This window comes from Chrysochloris asiatica, unplaced genomic scaffold (assembly GCF_000296735.1).
Source record: "Chrysochloris asiatica unplaced genomic scaffold, ChrAsi1.0 scaffold00042, whole genome shotgun sequence".
In the NCBI taxonomy this organism is placed as follows: Eukaryota; Metazoa; Chordata; class Mammalia; order Afrosoricida; family Chrysochloridae; genus Chrysochloris; species Chrysochloris asiatica.
The window spans coordinates 15,723,300-15,739,257 of record NW_006408560.1 but is presented as its reverse complement, the minus strand read 5'-3'; the positions used below and the strand labels follow the sequence as shown (position 1 = coordinate 15,739,257).

The following is a 15,958-nucleotide window of genomic DNA, read 5'->3' as shown; positions in this document are numbered from 1 at the left end:
CTGCCCTACTCTACTCCTCCTGCTCACCAGAGTCCCAAACCCCAAATGTAAAGAGGAAAGAGAAGGTGTGAGAGTATACATTCCTGTTCCTCACCCTACTTAGGGTCTCTGGACACCACAGGGCAAGTGTTTAAAAGGGTTGGAAGGTATGTCTTTAAAATAAAAATAAACCACTATAAGGGTGTACAGGATTTACAAAGCTGGGAACAAACCAGGTTTGTGTGGACAGGGTTTTTTGTTCAGGAATCTCGTGATCTCCCTCAGAGGTGAGCTGTTCAGGTGTTGCTGATGACCCCAGGTGCCGAGGTGAATCAAGGGTAACTGAGACTACCACAAGGCTGAGTACTGCTTCCTCCTAGCCTACACTTTTCCTGACCACTTCTATCACCTTGTCCAAAATGCCATGAAATGCCCCTCAAATAGCATTCATTTATAGTGAACTAAATGGAAAAATGAAGTTTAATAATAACAAAATATAAATAATATATAAAAACCCAGAGATTAGAGTAAGTTTTCTATAAAAGTATGACAATAAGATATTTAAATTGCAGGGTACTCTAGCTCATTTTAAGGTGCACTGGTGGGGCAATGGTTAAGCACTCACCTGAAAGATAAGATATCCAAACCCACCAAAGGCTCCACAGGAGAATAGACCTGGCAATCTGTTCCTATAAAGACTGATAGCCTAGGAGCCCTATGGGGCAGTTCTACTGTCCTACAGGGTCACTATGTGTCAATATGGACCCCTGCACCTAACTACAACTCGTGCATTAATTTGCATATACTGCCTCAGTGCTATTTGTAGCTATGTACAGAATTCCAATTTGTAATTCATTTGTTTGATGTATACCAGTGTTTTCTTAGATATAAATAGCTGTTTTCCCCCCAGCAAGGTCAAAACATTTTTATTATCAATTGTCTACCTCATTCCTTCTAACAATAGCCCTTAGGGGAGATAATACTGTCCCTGATCAGCCTACAAGATACAACTCACATTAACAGGAAAGATTTAAGAAACACAACTGTTTTCAAATGCTTTGGTCAGAACAAGGTCCCCTCAAAGCCCACCCTTGCCCAATACCCATGCTGACCATTCACAGAGTCACAGGGGCTGATGTTTTCCAACCAGTAAAACTAACCTTGTGGTTAGTCAGCAGTTCAAACCCACCAGCCACACCTTGGAAACTCTATACAAGGTCACTATAAGTCAGAACTGACTTGACAACACTTACCAACAACGTGTACCAGGCACCACTGCTAAGCTAATGCAATCCTCCAATCAACTCTGTTATAATTCTCATTTTATAACTGAGGAAGCTGAGACTTGATAAAGTTGTTGCTGCTGTTAATTGCTATCCAGTCAGAGACTTACTAAAGAGAGCCAACTGAAAATATGCCCAGACTCACAGAGCTTGGGATGCAAACCCAACCACCCTCAGAACCCATTTGTCACTGCCCAGATGACTGTCCCTGACCTTTTCTTCTCTCGGGACTTGCCTCAGCCTCAACCTCTGGTGACTCCCACCATTTTCCTTATTCCCCTTTCCAGATTTTCTCCTTTCCTACTCAGCCCCAGCTCCCCCTTCCTTTGGGTTTTCTCAGTACTCCCCATCTCCAGAACCTCTTTTCTGACTAACTGCTATCTAGAAATCTACGACATCGATCACTGAACCCTCATCATCCACACTGAGAAGTGGATCTTGTTTAAGTTAGAGCACATTCCTATTCTACCTTCTCCCTACAGCTGTTCTCAACAGCCCTCACCATTCTGTTTTCATAATGAAGTTACCAGTCTCTGTCAGACTTCAAGCCTTGGGCAACTTTAGATCAATATGGTTCAGAATATAGTTAGTAGGTTTTGAGGCCTAATAAGGATAGGAAAATCAAAAGCATTAGAAGGTTCAATAATTCGGCCAAAATGACAACACAGAGGCTCTGTCACTGGCTCAAAGATCCCCGTAATCGCCATGGTACAACCTCCCTGGCTTGCCCTCCCTCCATACCTCCTACCCACCTGATAATAAGCACCAGCAGCATTGGCATCACCATATGTGGAAAACTGATTGTAGCTGTAGTCGTCCCCAGGTTTAGGCATCCACGGGGCCCCACTTGAGCCTGCTGCCATCTTGAATTCCAGGGGGGCATTGGCTGCATCGTCCTGGAAGGCTGGCTCGGGCTCTGTCCCTGGAGGCAGCTCTTCAGGGACAGTGGGGATAGGGTAAGGGTATGGCTCAACTCCAGGTGGCTCAGCCTTGTCAGGGAGGGAGAAGAAGTTCTCGGGGGCTACTTCCTCATCACTGTCGTCCTCCTCCTGTGTGATCTGCTTCGTCACCTGCAGGGCAGCACTCTTGGCAGCAGCCTTGATGGCAGAGGGTGATGGAGTGGTGGTTGTGGTGCCCACAACTGGGGCAAGAGAGGAAGGCTTTGTCTTAGGAGCCAGTCTGGAGGGCTTAGTGTCAGAGGAGCCATCCGAGGGTTTCCGGGAAAAGGCATGGGGCAGAAGCAACCTGTTTGTCTCTTTCACAGTCAGGTTTTTAGGTTGAGGAAGCAAGGCTGACAAACCAGTGCCCTCGCCAGATCCCTGGTGAGCCCGGGTTGAGGGTAGAGGGAAGAAAGAGAGTAAGTATTACCAACATCCAGAACAATAACTACTGATAGGGACTCTTACCTAAAATCTTCCAATCGTTTCCATTCTACCCCCATCCATTCAAGTTATGTGATCTAGGTCTTCAGTCACTCTGCCAGTCACTTCTCCCAGAATGAACTGCCATCCCTGTTCTCAATGCCATGCCAATCCAGCTCCATCGTCTCCACCACAAATCCTCCCTCTCCTCACCATTCCATGTTTGTGGCAATTACACCTTGCTCTTAATCTAACATCCTTCCTCCCCCAAAATTCAGAACTTTCTAGCTGACCATACAGCCTTCTCTCCCTGTCCTGAAGGGTGCACTCTCTGCCCTTGTCACTCAGGATCTCTCCTTCCTCTGACTGCTATGCAGAGACAAGAACCAGGTGCTGTGCAAAGAAGACATTCATAGATCTACCCAAGAAAAATCCCCTAGATATGGTATACTCCGCTTGTTTATGCCAGAGTCAAGCATTTAACTTATCAGTTTGTAAGCGAATTGGCTCAGCTCATCCAGAGTTCCTATTACTTATAAGAATCTCTGATTATACTTTCCGGATGCTAAAGGGCCAGCTTGTTCTAACTGTGAGGCTAATGGAGATTCCAATTTGAAAATGGAAAGTGGAATAAGGTCAATGTCCTGGAGTACCAGGTACTCCAGCCTTCTCAGCCAAGAACTATCCAGAAAGAGAGCAGTAAAGAGGGCCAGGCAGAAGAGAACCATTCATCCAGAGGAGGGCCTTTCCCTGCTGTCTGTGTTTACTGACTGGCAGCTCCAAGAGGCCCAGGCTCATAGGAACCAGGTTGAGGTGTTGGTGGAACACACTCTCAGGCTTACTTGAAGTGTTCTACTTCTCAGACCACAGTCTGGAGTCATGATCAGGCTCCTCTGCAGTGCTGGGTCTCCACTCTGCCTCAACAGCTCTGACTTCCTCTGCCCACTCATCCTCCCTCTTAGCTGGAAGACTGACTGCTCTTCACTCCTTCTGAGCCAGTAGCCTTCCAGCACTGTTGTGGCAAGTCCGCTCCTCCAGGAAACCACTCTGAACACAGGAGGCAAGACTGGCCTCCTTCAATCTCAGCATGGCCATGTCTTCCACGTGTCTTCCTTCATTACCTACTATAAATATGGACACAACTTCACCATCACCAAGTCATCTTTCTAACTCCCACACAGGCTCTGAGACAACCCAGAGAGCACAGGCTCCAATTCAGTGAGAACCAGATCCCAGGAGGCAGTGCCACAGTCAGCAGAGCTCTGACTACACTTTAAAGATATTTCAGATGGTGGAAGTGATGTCCTAACAGAGTGATGGCTTCAGTGAAGCACACCTGAATTACAAGACAACCGCCTCTATAGATGGCAGGATCACTTTTGCTTTCTCTGAGATATATGATCAACATGAGGTCAGAAAGTACAAATCACCTTGTGGAGTAGAACAGGAAGAAACTCCTGGGAGCCAGAATAAAGGCACTGAGACTAGGGAAAACAGCAGGGAGACTGTGTACAAGTGCCACTCAGGTGAGCACTTCTGGTCCGGATTATGGAGAAACTGTCATGAGCAGTGGTAAAGAGCTTGGCATCTAGAGTTAGACCACCTGGGTCTGCATCCCAGCTCTGCCTTGACTCACTGTCTGATCTTGGACAAGTTCCTTAACCTCTCTGTTTCCTGGTTCCCTCATATACAAAATGGGGATAATAATAAAATGCTATGACTTAGGCACTATTATGAGAATTAAATGCTGGTAGAGCAGTTAGAACAGTGCAAAGTAAGTGCTATTCAAATCTTTATTTTCCAGTTTAAAAATGAGACCGGGAGAAGATGGATGAATTTTAAAATACAGATGACCCCTAACCTCATTTTGACCAATCCAGTCATTCTACACTCCCTAAATAATCCTTTTACCTAAAACGTAATGAGTTGAATTGAGTTATAATTCATTTCCCTGCCACTGCCTGATCTCTGAGAGATGTAACTACACCCACCAGGCTAAAAGCCAGGGCACAAGGAGAGGGGACAGGAGGACCAAGTCTGAAGGTATAGAGGAAAACAACTAAACTTAAATGATCAGTCCTCAAATACCTGTGTTTGGAAGTCCTCTTAAAGGTAACAGTGTAGGAGAAGAAATGGCTTATATGATCTCACAAAGCTTACCTGAAGGACAGGTTTCTTCTTTGTGGGTTCATCTTCCTCAGAATCTGACTAAGAGAAAAAGAAATGACATAAGATCTCACTGTTTAGGATTCACTTTGGAGAAAACATTCACATTAAATGAAACACATATAAAGGGTTGGACGACAAAGGCCATCTTGTCTGTGGCACACGTCTGAGCAGACCTAGTCCAGCGCAACAGCACAGCTTCCTTCCTGATCTCATCTTTTGAAAAGAGGGTATGCTGCAACCTCCCTTGGTCACCTATTTTTTAAATTTAGACTATTTTCCTCCTACTTGGTCCTTGGTGGAAAGAAAAAGCTTTACCCAATATTCTTCCTATATATCTGTCCACCAGAAGATGAATGGGATTTGGCCCACAATCTCACCCAATCTCAGTTTCACTTCTAAAACCACTTATATAGACTACATAACCACAGGGCTGAGGAATTCCAGTGGGATTAAGTGGTGTGTTAACTACTCTTCTATGAGGCATTAAAGGTCAAAATCATTGCAGTAAATCCATTCCCTCTCCAAGTATGATCTATTGTCTGCCAGAGAGAGTTGCTCATGTCCAGGAAGAAGGCAGGCAAATGATGACTATGAGGATTTGGGGCAAGACAGGTCATTGTATTAGCCCTCTGACTCATCAGAACTGTTAATAATGCAGGTTCTCTCACTGGAAAATATTTATACCTTAGTACAACATTAGCTGAGAGTCCTGGTGTGGCACTGTGGGTTAATGTGCCAGACTGCAAAGCCGTTTGGACTGCAAAGTCGGCAGTTCAAGCTCACCAGCTGCTCCTAGAAAACCCTATATAGGGTCGCTATGGGTTGGAACCGACTCAACAGCACTTCACAACAACAACAAACAATATTAGCTACCCAGTGTCTTCAACAACAGAAAAGATGTAAGGCATGAGAACAGAAAAAAAAAAGTTACTATCCAAACCAAGGAACTTAAAGCTTTCCATTTGTTCCAGGGCCTCAGTCTGGGCATCTATAAATGAAGATGATTAAACAGAATCCTGTTTATCTTCCAGGTTCCACATGAACTCAAGTCCACTGCCTTTCTCAACTAATCCTTACATCTTACAAGTTCCTTTATAGACTCGTGTGTTGAAAGATTTTTCAGTCACAACTACTGAGAACTCATTATGTGGAAGACACTGTCCTAGATACTATATAGTTTCCCTCTAATATACCATGGATGAGTTGTATTGCTATTAAGTGTCTTCCAGTCTATTTGAATCACAGCAACCCTATGCACAACAGAATGAAACACTGCCTGGTCCTGTGCTATCCTCATAATTGTTATGTTTGAGCCCACTGTTGCTGCCACTGTGTCAATCCATCTAACTCATTGAAGGTATTCCTTTTTCACTGACCCTCCACTTTACCAAGCATGATATCCTTCTCCAGACACTGATCCCTCCTGATAACATATTCAAAGAACGAGACAAGTATCACCATCCTCACTTCAAAGGAGCATTCTGGCTGTACTTCTTTCAAGACAGATTTGTTCTTTTGGCAGTCCATGGTACTTTCAAACATTCTTCTCCAACACCATAATTCCAATGCATCAATTCTTCTAAGATCCTCCTATTCATTATCCAACTTTCACATGCACACGAGGCTATTAAAACTACCATGGTTTGGGTCAGGTGCATGTTAGTTCTCAAACTGACATCTTTGTTCTTTAACACATTAAAATATGTTATTTGATTTCTTGACTGCTGCTTCCATGAGTGTTGATTGTTGATTAAAGTAAAATGAAGTATTAACAACTCCAATCTTTTCTCTGTTTATGTTATTTTTTATGTTATATTTTGGTCCATTTGTGATGATTTATGCTTTCTTTACATTCAGGTGCAATCCATACTGAAGGCTATATCGTCTTTGATCTTAATCAGTATTTAAAGTCTTCTTCGCTCTCAGCAATAACGTGTCATCTGCACATTGCAGGCTGCTAATCAGTCTTCCTCCAATCCTGATGCTACATTCTTCTTCATATAATCCAGTTTCTTGGATTATGTGCTCACCATACAGACTGAATAAGTATGGTAAAAGGGCATAACCCTAGTACACACTTTTCCTGATTACAAACCATTCAGTATCTCCTTGTTCTATTCAAACATCTGCCTCTTTGTCTATGTACAGGTTCCTCATGAGCACAATTAAGTGGTCTGGAATTCCCATTCTTCACAGTGCTATCCAGTTTGTTATGATCCACACAGTCAAATGTTTTGTATAATAAATAAAGCACAAGTAAGCATCTTTCTGGTATTCTCTGCTTTTATTCAAGATTCATCTGGTGTCAGCATGATATCCCTCGTTCCACATCCTCTTTGAATTTATGGTAGTTCCCTGTCTCTAGCCCCAACCATTTTTTAAAGTTCTTTTAAAATTTTTTCCTTGCATATGACATTAATAATATTGTTCAATGATTTCCGCATTCCATTGGGTCACCTTTCCTTGGAATGTGCACAAATATGTTTCTCTTCCAAACAGCTGGCCAGGTAGCTGTCGCCCAAAATTCTTAGTATAGATGACTGAGTACCTTAAGCACTGCATCAGTTTGTTAAAACATTTCAATTTGTTCCATCAACTCCAGGAGTCTTGTTTTTCACCAATGCCTTCAGTGCAGCTTAGATTTCAATACCATTGGTTCTTGATCATATGCTACCTCTTCAAATGGTTGAATACTGACCAATTCTTTTTGGTTTTCTGTGTATTCATGCCATCTTCTTTTGATGCTTCCTGCATCATTCAATATTTTGCCCATAGATTCCTTCAATATTGCAACACAAAGCTTCAATTTTCCTTCTTTCAGCTTGAGAAACACTGAGTGTATTCTTCCCTTTTGGTTTTCTAATTCCAGGTCTTTGTGCATTTCACTTGTAATACTTGACTTTGTCTTCTTGAAATTTTTGGTTTAGCTTTTACTTCATTTCTTCCAGTTACTTTAGCTTCTCTACACTCAAAAGTATGTTTCAGACTCTCTTCTGACATCCATTTTGGTCTTTTCTTTCTTCCCTGTCTTTTTAATGATCTTTCTTCATATATGGCATTCTTGATATCATCCCGCAACTCTTCTGGTTTTTGGTCACCTCTAATACGTGAAACCTTGACTGGCTCATAAGTCTGATGATTCCGATCCATTGAGTCCACAGAGAACCAAGAAGGACTTGGGGCAGCTGGAGTCCTAGGGTACTAGTTGCTAGAGGTACAGCATGGACCATCTACCCCAGTGTACTTTAATTAGTTCCGACGTGTGTCATTATACAGAAAAGTCCTTATAGTCTAGAATGGAACAATACAAGAGCTCTGGTGGTGCTGTGGATTAGGCATGAGCTGTTAACCACAAAATCAGTGGTTAAGAGGCTGTTTGCTCCCATAAAGATTTATAGTCTCAAAAATCATATATTGGGTCACTATGAGTTGTGATTGACTCGATAGCAGTGGGTTTTTGGAAGGAAGTATAACAAGTACCCAAATAATCACTGCAATGTAAGACAGTATAAGAGAAGAGCGGAGTCCTAGTGTGGCACTGTAGGAGAAGTACCAGACTGCTAACCCCAAGGTCAGCAGTTCAAACCCACCAGCCACTCCGGGGAAACCCCGTAAGGGTTGCTATGAGTCAGAACCAAATCAACGGCACTTAACAAGATAATAGCATCACATGTGGTTCAAACATGCTCACGAATCTGGAGCTCCTGCATTTGTGCCTGCCTTCATGTAAGTGCCCCCGCCTGCCACCGCTCGCTCTCCTATCTATCAGTATTCTGTACTTCCTGACTCAAACTCAAGACATCTGTCTTCCTGATGAATCTCACCTTGCTCTTTTCACTGTGTCCCTTTATCACTCATCTGTTTTGCATGGCATTTAACTCTGGTTCACTTGTGCTTGCTCTGCTAATAGTGTATTTTTCACATATGCATTCTCACTTTTACTCTGACAAAGAGCATAATAAAGGGCTTCAAAAAGTTCATAGCAGAATTCCATCTTTTAATTCCATTTTTCCATGAACTTTCTGAAGCTCCCTTATATCTTCTAGTTCAGCATGTCCTCACAGTACTCAGTACACATTGGTGTTTAATGACCGCTGCCAATGTTAGGAAATGTGTCTTGGTAACTAAATGTGGGGGATAAAAGAGAGGGTGTTAAAAGAAAAGAAAAATATCTATTGAGTACCTACTATGTAAATCAGGTAATTTACACACAGTTTTCCATCTACTCCTTACAATAACATTTCAAGCAGGCATTATTATCTCAATTTTATAAGGAAAAAGAGTAAGGTTCAGAGAGGCTACATCGCTAGTACACAACAGATCCAGAACCCACTCTGGCCCTGTGCTCTGGCAGTGTCACCAAGTTGAGCTGCGTCTGTCTGGGCCTGAGACACACACTTGAGGGTATCATACTCCAGCCCATGTGACACAGCCAAGAAAGCCTGAGGCACAAAATCAGAAACACAGATTTGAGTCTCAGCTCTGCCACTTACTGACTACGGGATCCCCAAGCAAGCCATCTAACCTCTTCAAGTCTCAGCTGGAAATAATACTTTTCCATGCACTCATTAATTACAATAGTGTGTGTTTGAAGATGACACAAGTTAGTACACCTAAAAATGTACAGGAACTAAAATTCTAAACATAACTTGACCAAGGAAAAGTCTCTTGCCCCAAACACCTACACCACTTTCTATCTTTTCTCTCTGTTCAAAGCTCTCTATAGCCTGTGGACCACCTCCCTTTTCTTTTTTATTTTCTTTTTTAAAGTTTTTATTGTGAATTATGTTGTTATAGTTTACATGGGAGAACACCAGCTTTACATTCATCCTATCGTATTTCGTTTCATTGCAATGATTACAATCCCCCTCCATGCACCATCAAACCAAAGGGTACACCCCACAAGTCTGCCCCCCAGCCGCCAGCACACAGCCTCTCTCCCTCCCTGAGTCCAGAGTCCCAGCTGCTCCATCTCTCCATGTCATGGTCTCTGCCTCCATTTCTGGCATCACTGCTTCTCTGGGTAGGGTCACGCACTCTGCTCTTCTCACTTGATGGTCCCAGGGACCTCCGCTCCTGGACTGCAAAGTCATTCACTCCCCTCCTTTTGCTACAAAATGTCTACCTTTACATTTCCAACCCTCACAATCAGTCCTGATAACAATTATTCACTATTGTACCACAAGAGTCTTATCCCCATCTCCTTTCATCTGCCCCGTCCCAACAGATTGGAAACCACTCAGTGGAGATTCTATCTTCCCCCGGCCCCTCTGGACCTAGGCTCCCTCTTGAAAGCTTATAAGCCTGTCAACTTCTTGCCTTTGTAGCCCCTCATTTTGGGTAGCCAATATCTAAGATGCCCATCCCCGTCAACCCTGTGTACCAAGGGGCTGGGAATGATGCTCGCTGTAAAGATGTGTTCTGTCTTTTGAGCTACTACATACATAGGTATAGATCAAGTTCATCATATTGTAGCAGATTACGCTTTTCTTCCTCTTCTTTCTACTTCTAGTTGTTTTGATCATCCAGCCATTGAAGCCAGGTCAAGTGGGTATTATCTGCAAGTATGGGTGTTCTTGTTCCATTTTCTTTTAACCATGAAGACTTAACTCTTTTCCAACAGGCCACAAAGAACCACAGCACTACAGGGCATACAAAGGTTTCTATGAAGTCCCAGGCATGTTTAAATTTTAACACCTTAGACAATGGACCCAATGAAAACAATCTGAAAATTAACAAATATAATTCAAGTTTAAGATGATTACATTTATAAAACTGAGCATACATATTCTTATTTTTCAGATTTTGTGACAAACAAAAAGTGGCTACTGTCATCCCCCCACCCCAGCCTCCAAAACAAAAAACAAAAACAAAGGGAATGGAAGCAAATACTGTTGAATGATGATGCACGTAATCACTGCAATGAAACGATGGTGTAAAGCCGATGTTCTCCCATGTAAACTATCACTCAGTTCACAAAAAAACTTGGAAAAAAAAAAGACTACTGTGAAAAACGTAGGCAATCTGTTCTATGGCTAACAGAACTGAAGGCCAGGTCAGCTGTGGGAAGAAATCCGCCTTTTCTTTAAGTGTCACAGGTTATTTCCATTATACTGACAACCTAAGTTTAAGTTTACAAGCACAAGAAAATAGCCTCTATGAAGCCTTCAGGAACACAGCATTTAGATGACTGCCATGGCAACTCACAACCATCCTGCTCTCTCTGACCATCATACTAACATTCTACTCAATGACATTATAAATCATCTCTTGACACAATCAAACTAAAACACCCAAACCAGCTGCCATCAAGTTGATTAATTCATTGTGATTCCATGTGTGTCAGAGAAGAACTGCCCTCCTACAGGGTTTTTATGATTATGATCTTTTAGAAACAGATTTCCAAGCCTATCTTCCAAGGTGCTTCTGGGTAGGTTCAAACCATCAATCCTTCAATTAGAAGTCCAGCACTTAACATGTGCACCACCCAGGAATTCTACTATATATGACAGACAGTCTGCTCCTTGTTACGTAATTGCTACACATCTTTTGAGAGCGATAGAAATAAATCTTTCTCTCTTAAAGCTAACAAGCAGGGCTCAGAGACATCTGATAATCTACCCAAGGCCACAGAAAAGTCAAGGAGGACTTGCTCCTTGAACTAACTCTAGCCAACTCCATCCTAGAAGAGGCTGAAAACCTGGAACTCATTAGTTCACTATGGAAATAGGTTAGATGTCACACAAAGCACTCTGAAGCATAAGAGAGCCTGACTAAAAATGGAGATGGAACAGAATAAAAGCTCAGCAAGCAATTAACCTAACACTTCATGAAAGAATATAAATTTCAATTCAGAGTAATGGAAAGCAGAGAGAGGAATAATCCATATGCTAAAAGATGTGATATTCTTATCTTCCAGTCCTCCTTACTGGTGGTGGGACAAAAAAGGCAGTACAGCTATCTTGGAGCATTTGAAAGGAAAATCAATTCCCCTTCTATTAAGAATCAGGTTATATACATGTTCTATTATCTTGTTTGCCATGAATGGATGCTGTTTGGCTACCATGACTGAACATTTTAATCAAAGATCCAATAGATGAATCCTGATTAAAAGGAAGAAAAATGTGGAACAGAGCAAACATATTGATGGAAACCAGATTTACTAGATCCACTGAGACCAGGGGAACCTATGAGTCTATTGCCTAGGAATACTCTTTAAACCTTGAACCAAAACTATGCCATAAACTCATCTTTAAATGAAACTATGATGGTTTGCCTTGACCATGGCATTCTTTGAAAGAATTCTTTATATGAGATGAAGTTGACAACAGTTAACGCTGAAGCACTGATGAGAACTTTAAGGCACAGGGTCTCTAAGTTCATGGTGGCAAACAATAAGGGGAATGGTGACTCAGTGTTTAGGTTTAGTATGTGACCAATGTCATTAAACTGTCATGTAAAAATTGCTGAATGTATTTCTACTGTATATATTTTCACACACACATACACATAAAAATTGGGCTACAGGTAAAATGATTAGCCTTAAGCAAGCAAGATTTAATTTAGATGTTAAGAGAGAGCTTTCTTGATAATGAGAGGTGCAGGAGCATATTCAAAGGAGGTTGTGGAGTGAATTGGAGAATCCGAGGCATCAGTGAGTGGCATTCTGAGTGGATCTGTGTTATTACACCAAGATAGAAGGATGTGGAAACACCAGAACACACAGAGCTGGAAGACAGTATGCTGGGCCAGAAAGTATATTTCCTCTCAGTTTCACGAAAACTTGAGCCTCAATGGCCACCACTGTCTTCTCTGCTTCAGCTGCCAAGAGTGACAAGACACACACATCCAGACTGCTGAGCAAGAACAGAAACAGACATTTTCCATTAAGCCAAGTCCAGAGGGATCTGCTGATCTATCAGAGCCTCATTCCCCATGGCAGCTTTCCTCTTATCTTTCCAGCCTCTGGTTCCAAGAGTCTCCCTCTCCAAAAAGCAATCACTAGTTGCCAGGGCCAGAAGCCAAGGAAGAAATAAAGGTCCAAGAACAGACCCCTGCCTCTCACTGCCAGGTCTCTGAGCTCTAATCACTACTACATTCCTCTCTGCCATTATCCCAATTAACTAGATTCATCAACTTTTTCTTTTTTAAGTCTTACATCTGTCCTTCATATTATCTTCTCTCCCATTTTTGCACTCTTCATTAGACGCTTTCTTATTCTGGTTGTCCATGGCTCTTCCTTCTATCTTTCTAGTTGTTGTTGTTAAGTGCCATAGGCATTATTGTTGTTGTTGTTAAATGCCGTGGAGTTGGTTCCAACTCATAACGACCCTGAAGACGGTTTCCAAGGAGCTCTGGTAGCGTAGCAATTATGAGTTGGGCTACTAACCTCAAGGTCAGCAGTTTGAAACTACCAGCCATTCCTTGGGAGGCTTTCTGCTCCCATAAAGATTTATAGCCTTGGAACCCCTCTACAGGGTTGTTATGAGTCGGAACCAACTCCCCGGCACACCACCACGACCACAGGGTTTCCAAGGAGCGACTGATGGGTTTGAACCACTGACCCTGTAGTTCAAACCAACCTTGTGGCCCAGTGCTTATCCTACAGCACCACACCAGGACTCCAAGAGAGAGAATAAAATACATCTGAGTCAAAATTCTTCGACCTGAGCTACTCCTAAACTGCAATTTTAGGAAAATCTCTGTTCTCCATTCCTGTCTCATCTGTCAACTGAGGAAAAATACTTTGTTTGAACAGTCACTAAAGTGCCTAGCACAGTCTCTGACATTGTTAAAAAACAACAACAACAAAAAAATACAGCTTGGGGGCAGCATCTGACCTCTGACTTCACAAGGGGGAAGGAAAATCAAATTTATCATCCAAGTTCAATTCCTATAAGGCAAAGGTCAGACATGCCTCCACACTCCAACCCTCCTTACCAATTCTGATACTAACCCTCCCTAAGGCACTCTATTCTATCAAGGGTTCGAAATCTCATTGCAGTAGCCTCAGAGAACTCTCACCATACTCATGATTACAATAACCTCATATGCATGTGAAAGCTGGACAGTGAATAAGGAAGACTGTAGAAGAATTGATGCCTTTGAGTTATGGTGTTGGAGGAGAATATTGAAAGTGCTGTGGGCTGCCAAAACAACCAATAGATCTGTTTTGGAAGAAGTGCAGCCAGAATGCTCCTTGGAGGCCAAGATGGCCAAATTGCATCTCTCATACTTCGGATATATTGTCAGGAGGGAGCAGTCGCTGGAAAAAGGTGTCATGTTTGGTAAGGTGGAGGGTCAGAGAAAAAGAGGAAGACCACCCCCCAACGAGATGGATTGGCCAAGAGGCAGCATCAATGGACTCAAGCGTGGCAACAGTAGTGAGGTTGGCCAAGGATCGGGCAGTGTTTCATTCTGCTGTGCATAAGGTTGCTATGAGTCGGTACTGACTTGATGGCACCTAACAACAAATTAACTGCTCAAGACAGCCTCTTTTCTGCATGCAGGAGGCAAGCTTATCTCTGGCCCTTGGCCCTTGGCCTGGCCTCAGCCCTGCTCGGGCAATATTACGAGCTCTTTTAGGACTGCTGATAAAAATGCCTGGTGGACACGCCACACCACTATACACCTCAGCCCAAAGGCTCTCAGCTCTAGTTCACTAGATCAGCAAGCCTAGCTCCCCAGATTAGGTGTTTGGAGGCACCCCACTCAACAAGCAAACCTCCTGCCCAAAGGGACTCAGCTTTACTTGCTCTATCACCACTGGCTCATGCTCTGGCTCTTGGTTCTGGTGCCGTTCCTCTGCTACTTCTCTTGTCACCACTTTCTATTCCTGGATCAAGGAGGTTCAATGTGCAAGGATCTTGGGTCCAAAGGACGTACATGCTCCGCTCCTGGCTCTTCTTTCTTGATGTTAGTTAGAGTCCCTTCCTGCTTCTGAGATGGCTCATTTTAAACCTGAGGATGGCAAAACTGACCAATCCCCACGTTAGAATTCCAGGTTGTGAGTAATCTGTTAACAATCACAATTAACCCTGCTAACAATCACCCACAAGTAATCTTCTCACACCTTCTCTTACCCAGATTAACCAGGAAAAGAGGAAATACTCCTACTCTGCATGGTCTCAGTCATTTGATAGGAGTTACAAAAACTATGGGCACAAGAACCCTATGAAGTAAATCACTGCACTGCAGAAACTAAGCAAGTGTCCCACAAATGTGCGTACACGCCCCTTTCTCTTTCATCCTCAGGAAAAATCCACCAAGTCCACCGTAGTAATGCTTTTTTATTTGAAATTCACATTGTATAACAAAAAACTTACACCTAATTTTATTCTAATTTGTATCCTAATTTCAGAGTCTGCATCCTCTGAGTCTATGAAATTGACTAATGTTTGGCACAAGAAGATACAAGGGAGAAAAGGAGAGGGGATGATTGTCCATTTTATGAGTGATTGCCAATTCCTCACATAAATCATAAACTGACTGAATTTGGTTTTGAAATGCACTCGGAAAGATTAATTGGTACTATCCTGTCCTCCCCCCACAACTGCAGCTGATTGGACAACCTGACCCAAATCAAATCCATTTGGTTCTCTCTTTTGTTAAAGTGGAATTAGAACTCAGATTATAGTTCAGTCTGGGCTGAACTCTTTAAACTCATGTGATTCCAACTCATCAATTCTTCGTACATGAGAGTAGAACTGTGCCCCAAAGGGATTTCAATCTATATTTCCGCCTTTCTTCCATGGTGCCACTGGGTGGATTCAAACTTCCATAATTTCTGTTAGCATCCCAGCGGGTTAGTCATTTGCACCACCCGGGAGCTAGAAAGAAGACCATAAAAGTCAAGAAGCTGTGGGTGATTATCTCTCCCCTGTAACAAAGGTAAAGAAGCAGAGGAAACTGGTCTGTAGAGAAAGAATGAGTCAAATGTACAAAAAGTAACTGTGTGGGGAGGAACAAACAAGATGGCAGATCAGGTGGAAGTGCAGTAAAGGAGCTCCGCCAACAACAACACAAAATACCAGACCAAGCAGGCTCAGGGGATGGTCCCAGAACTCTGAACCACATATAAAGGAATATTTATAAGGTTGGAAGGCTTACAGCTGGGGGAATTTGTGGCAGAAGCTAGAAATCTATTGCTTTCTAGTCCGGAACGCT

At 42.7% G+C, this 15,958-nt stretch overlaps 1 protein-coding gene across 1 annotated transcript in view; it reads right to left on the bottom strand.

Annotated features, from left to right (window-relative positions):
• PRCC (papillary renal cell carcinoma (translocation-associated)) overlaps positions 1-15,958 on the bottom strand; it is a 32,342-nt gene that overhangs the window by 6,253 nt on the left and 10,131 nt on the right. Inside the window, exons 2-3 of the mRNA XM_006861607.1 lie at positions 4,784-4,831; positions 2,015-2,581 (exon numbers count right to left, since the gene is read on the bottom strand). Of these exons, the coding sequence (XP_006861669.1) occupies positions 2,015-2,581; positions 4,784-4,831 (615 nt within the window). The remainder of the gene's footprint in view (positions 1-2,014; positions 2,582-4,783; positions 4,832-15,958) is intronic.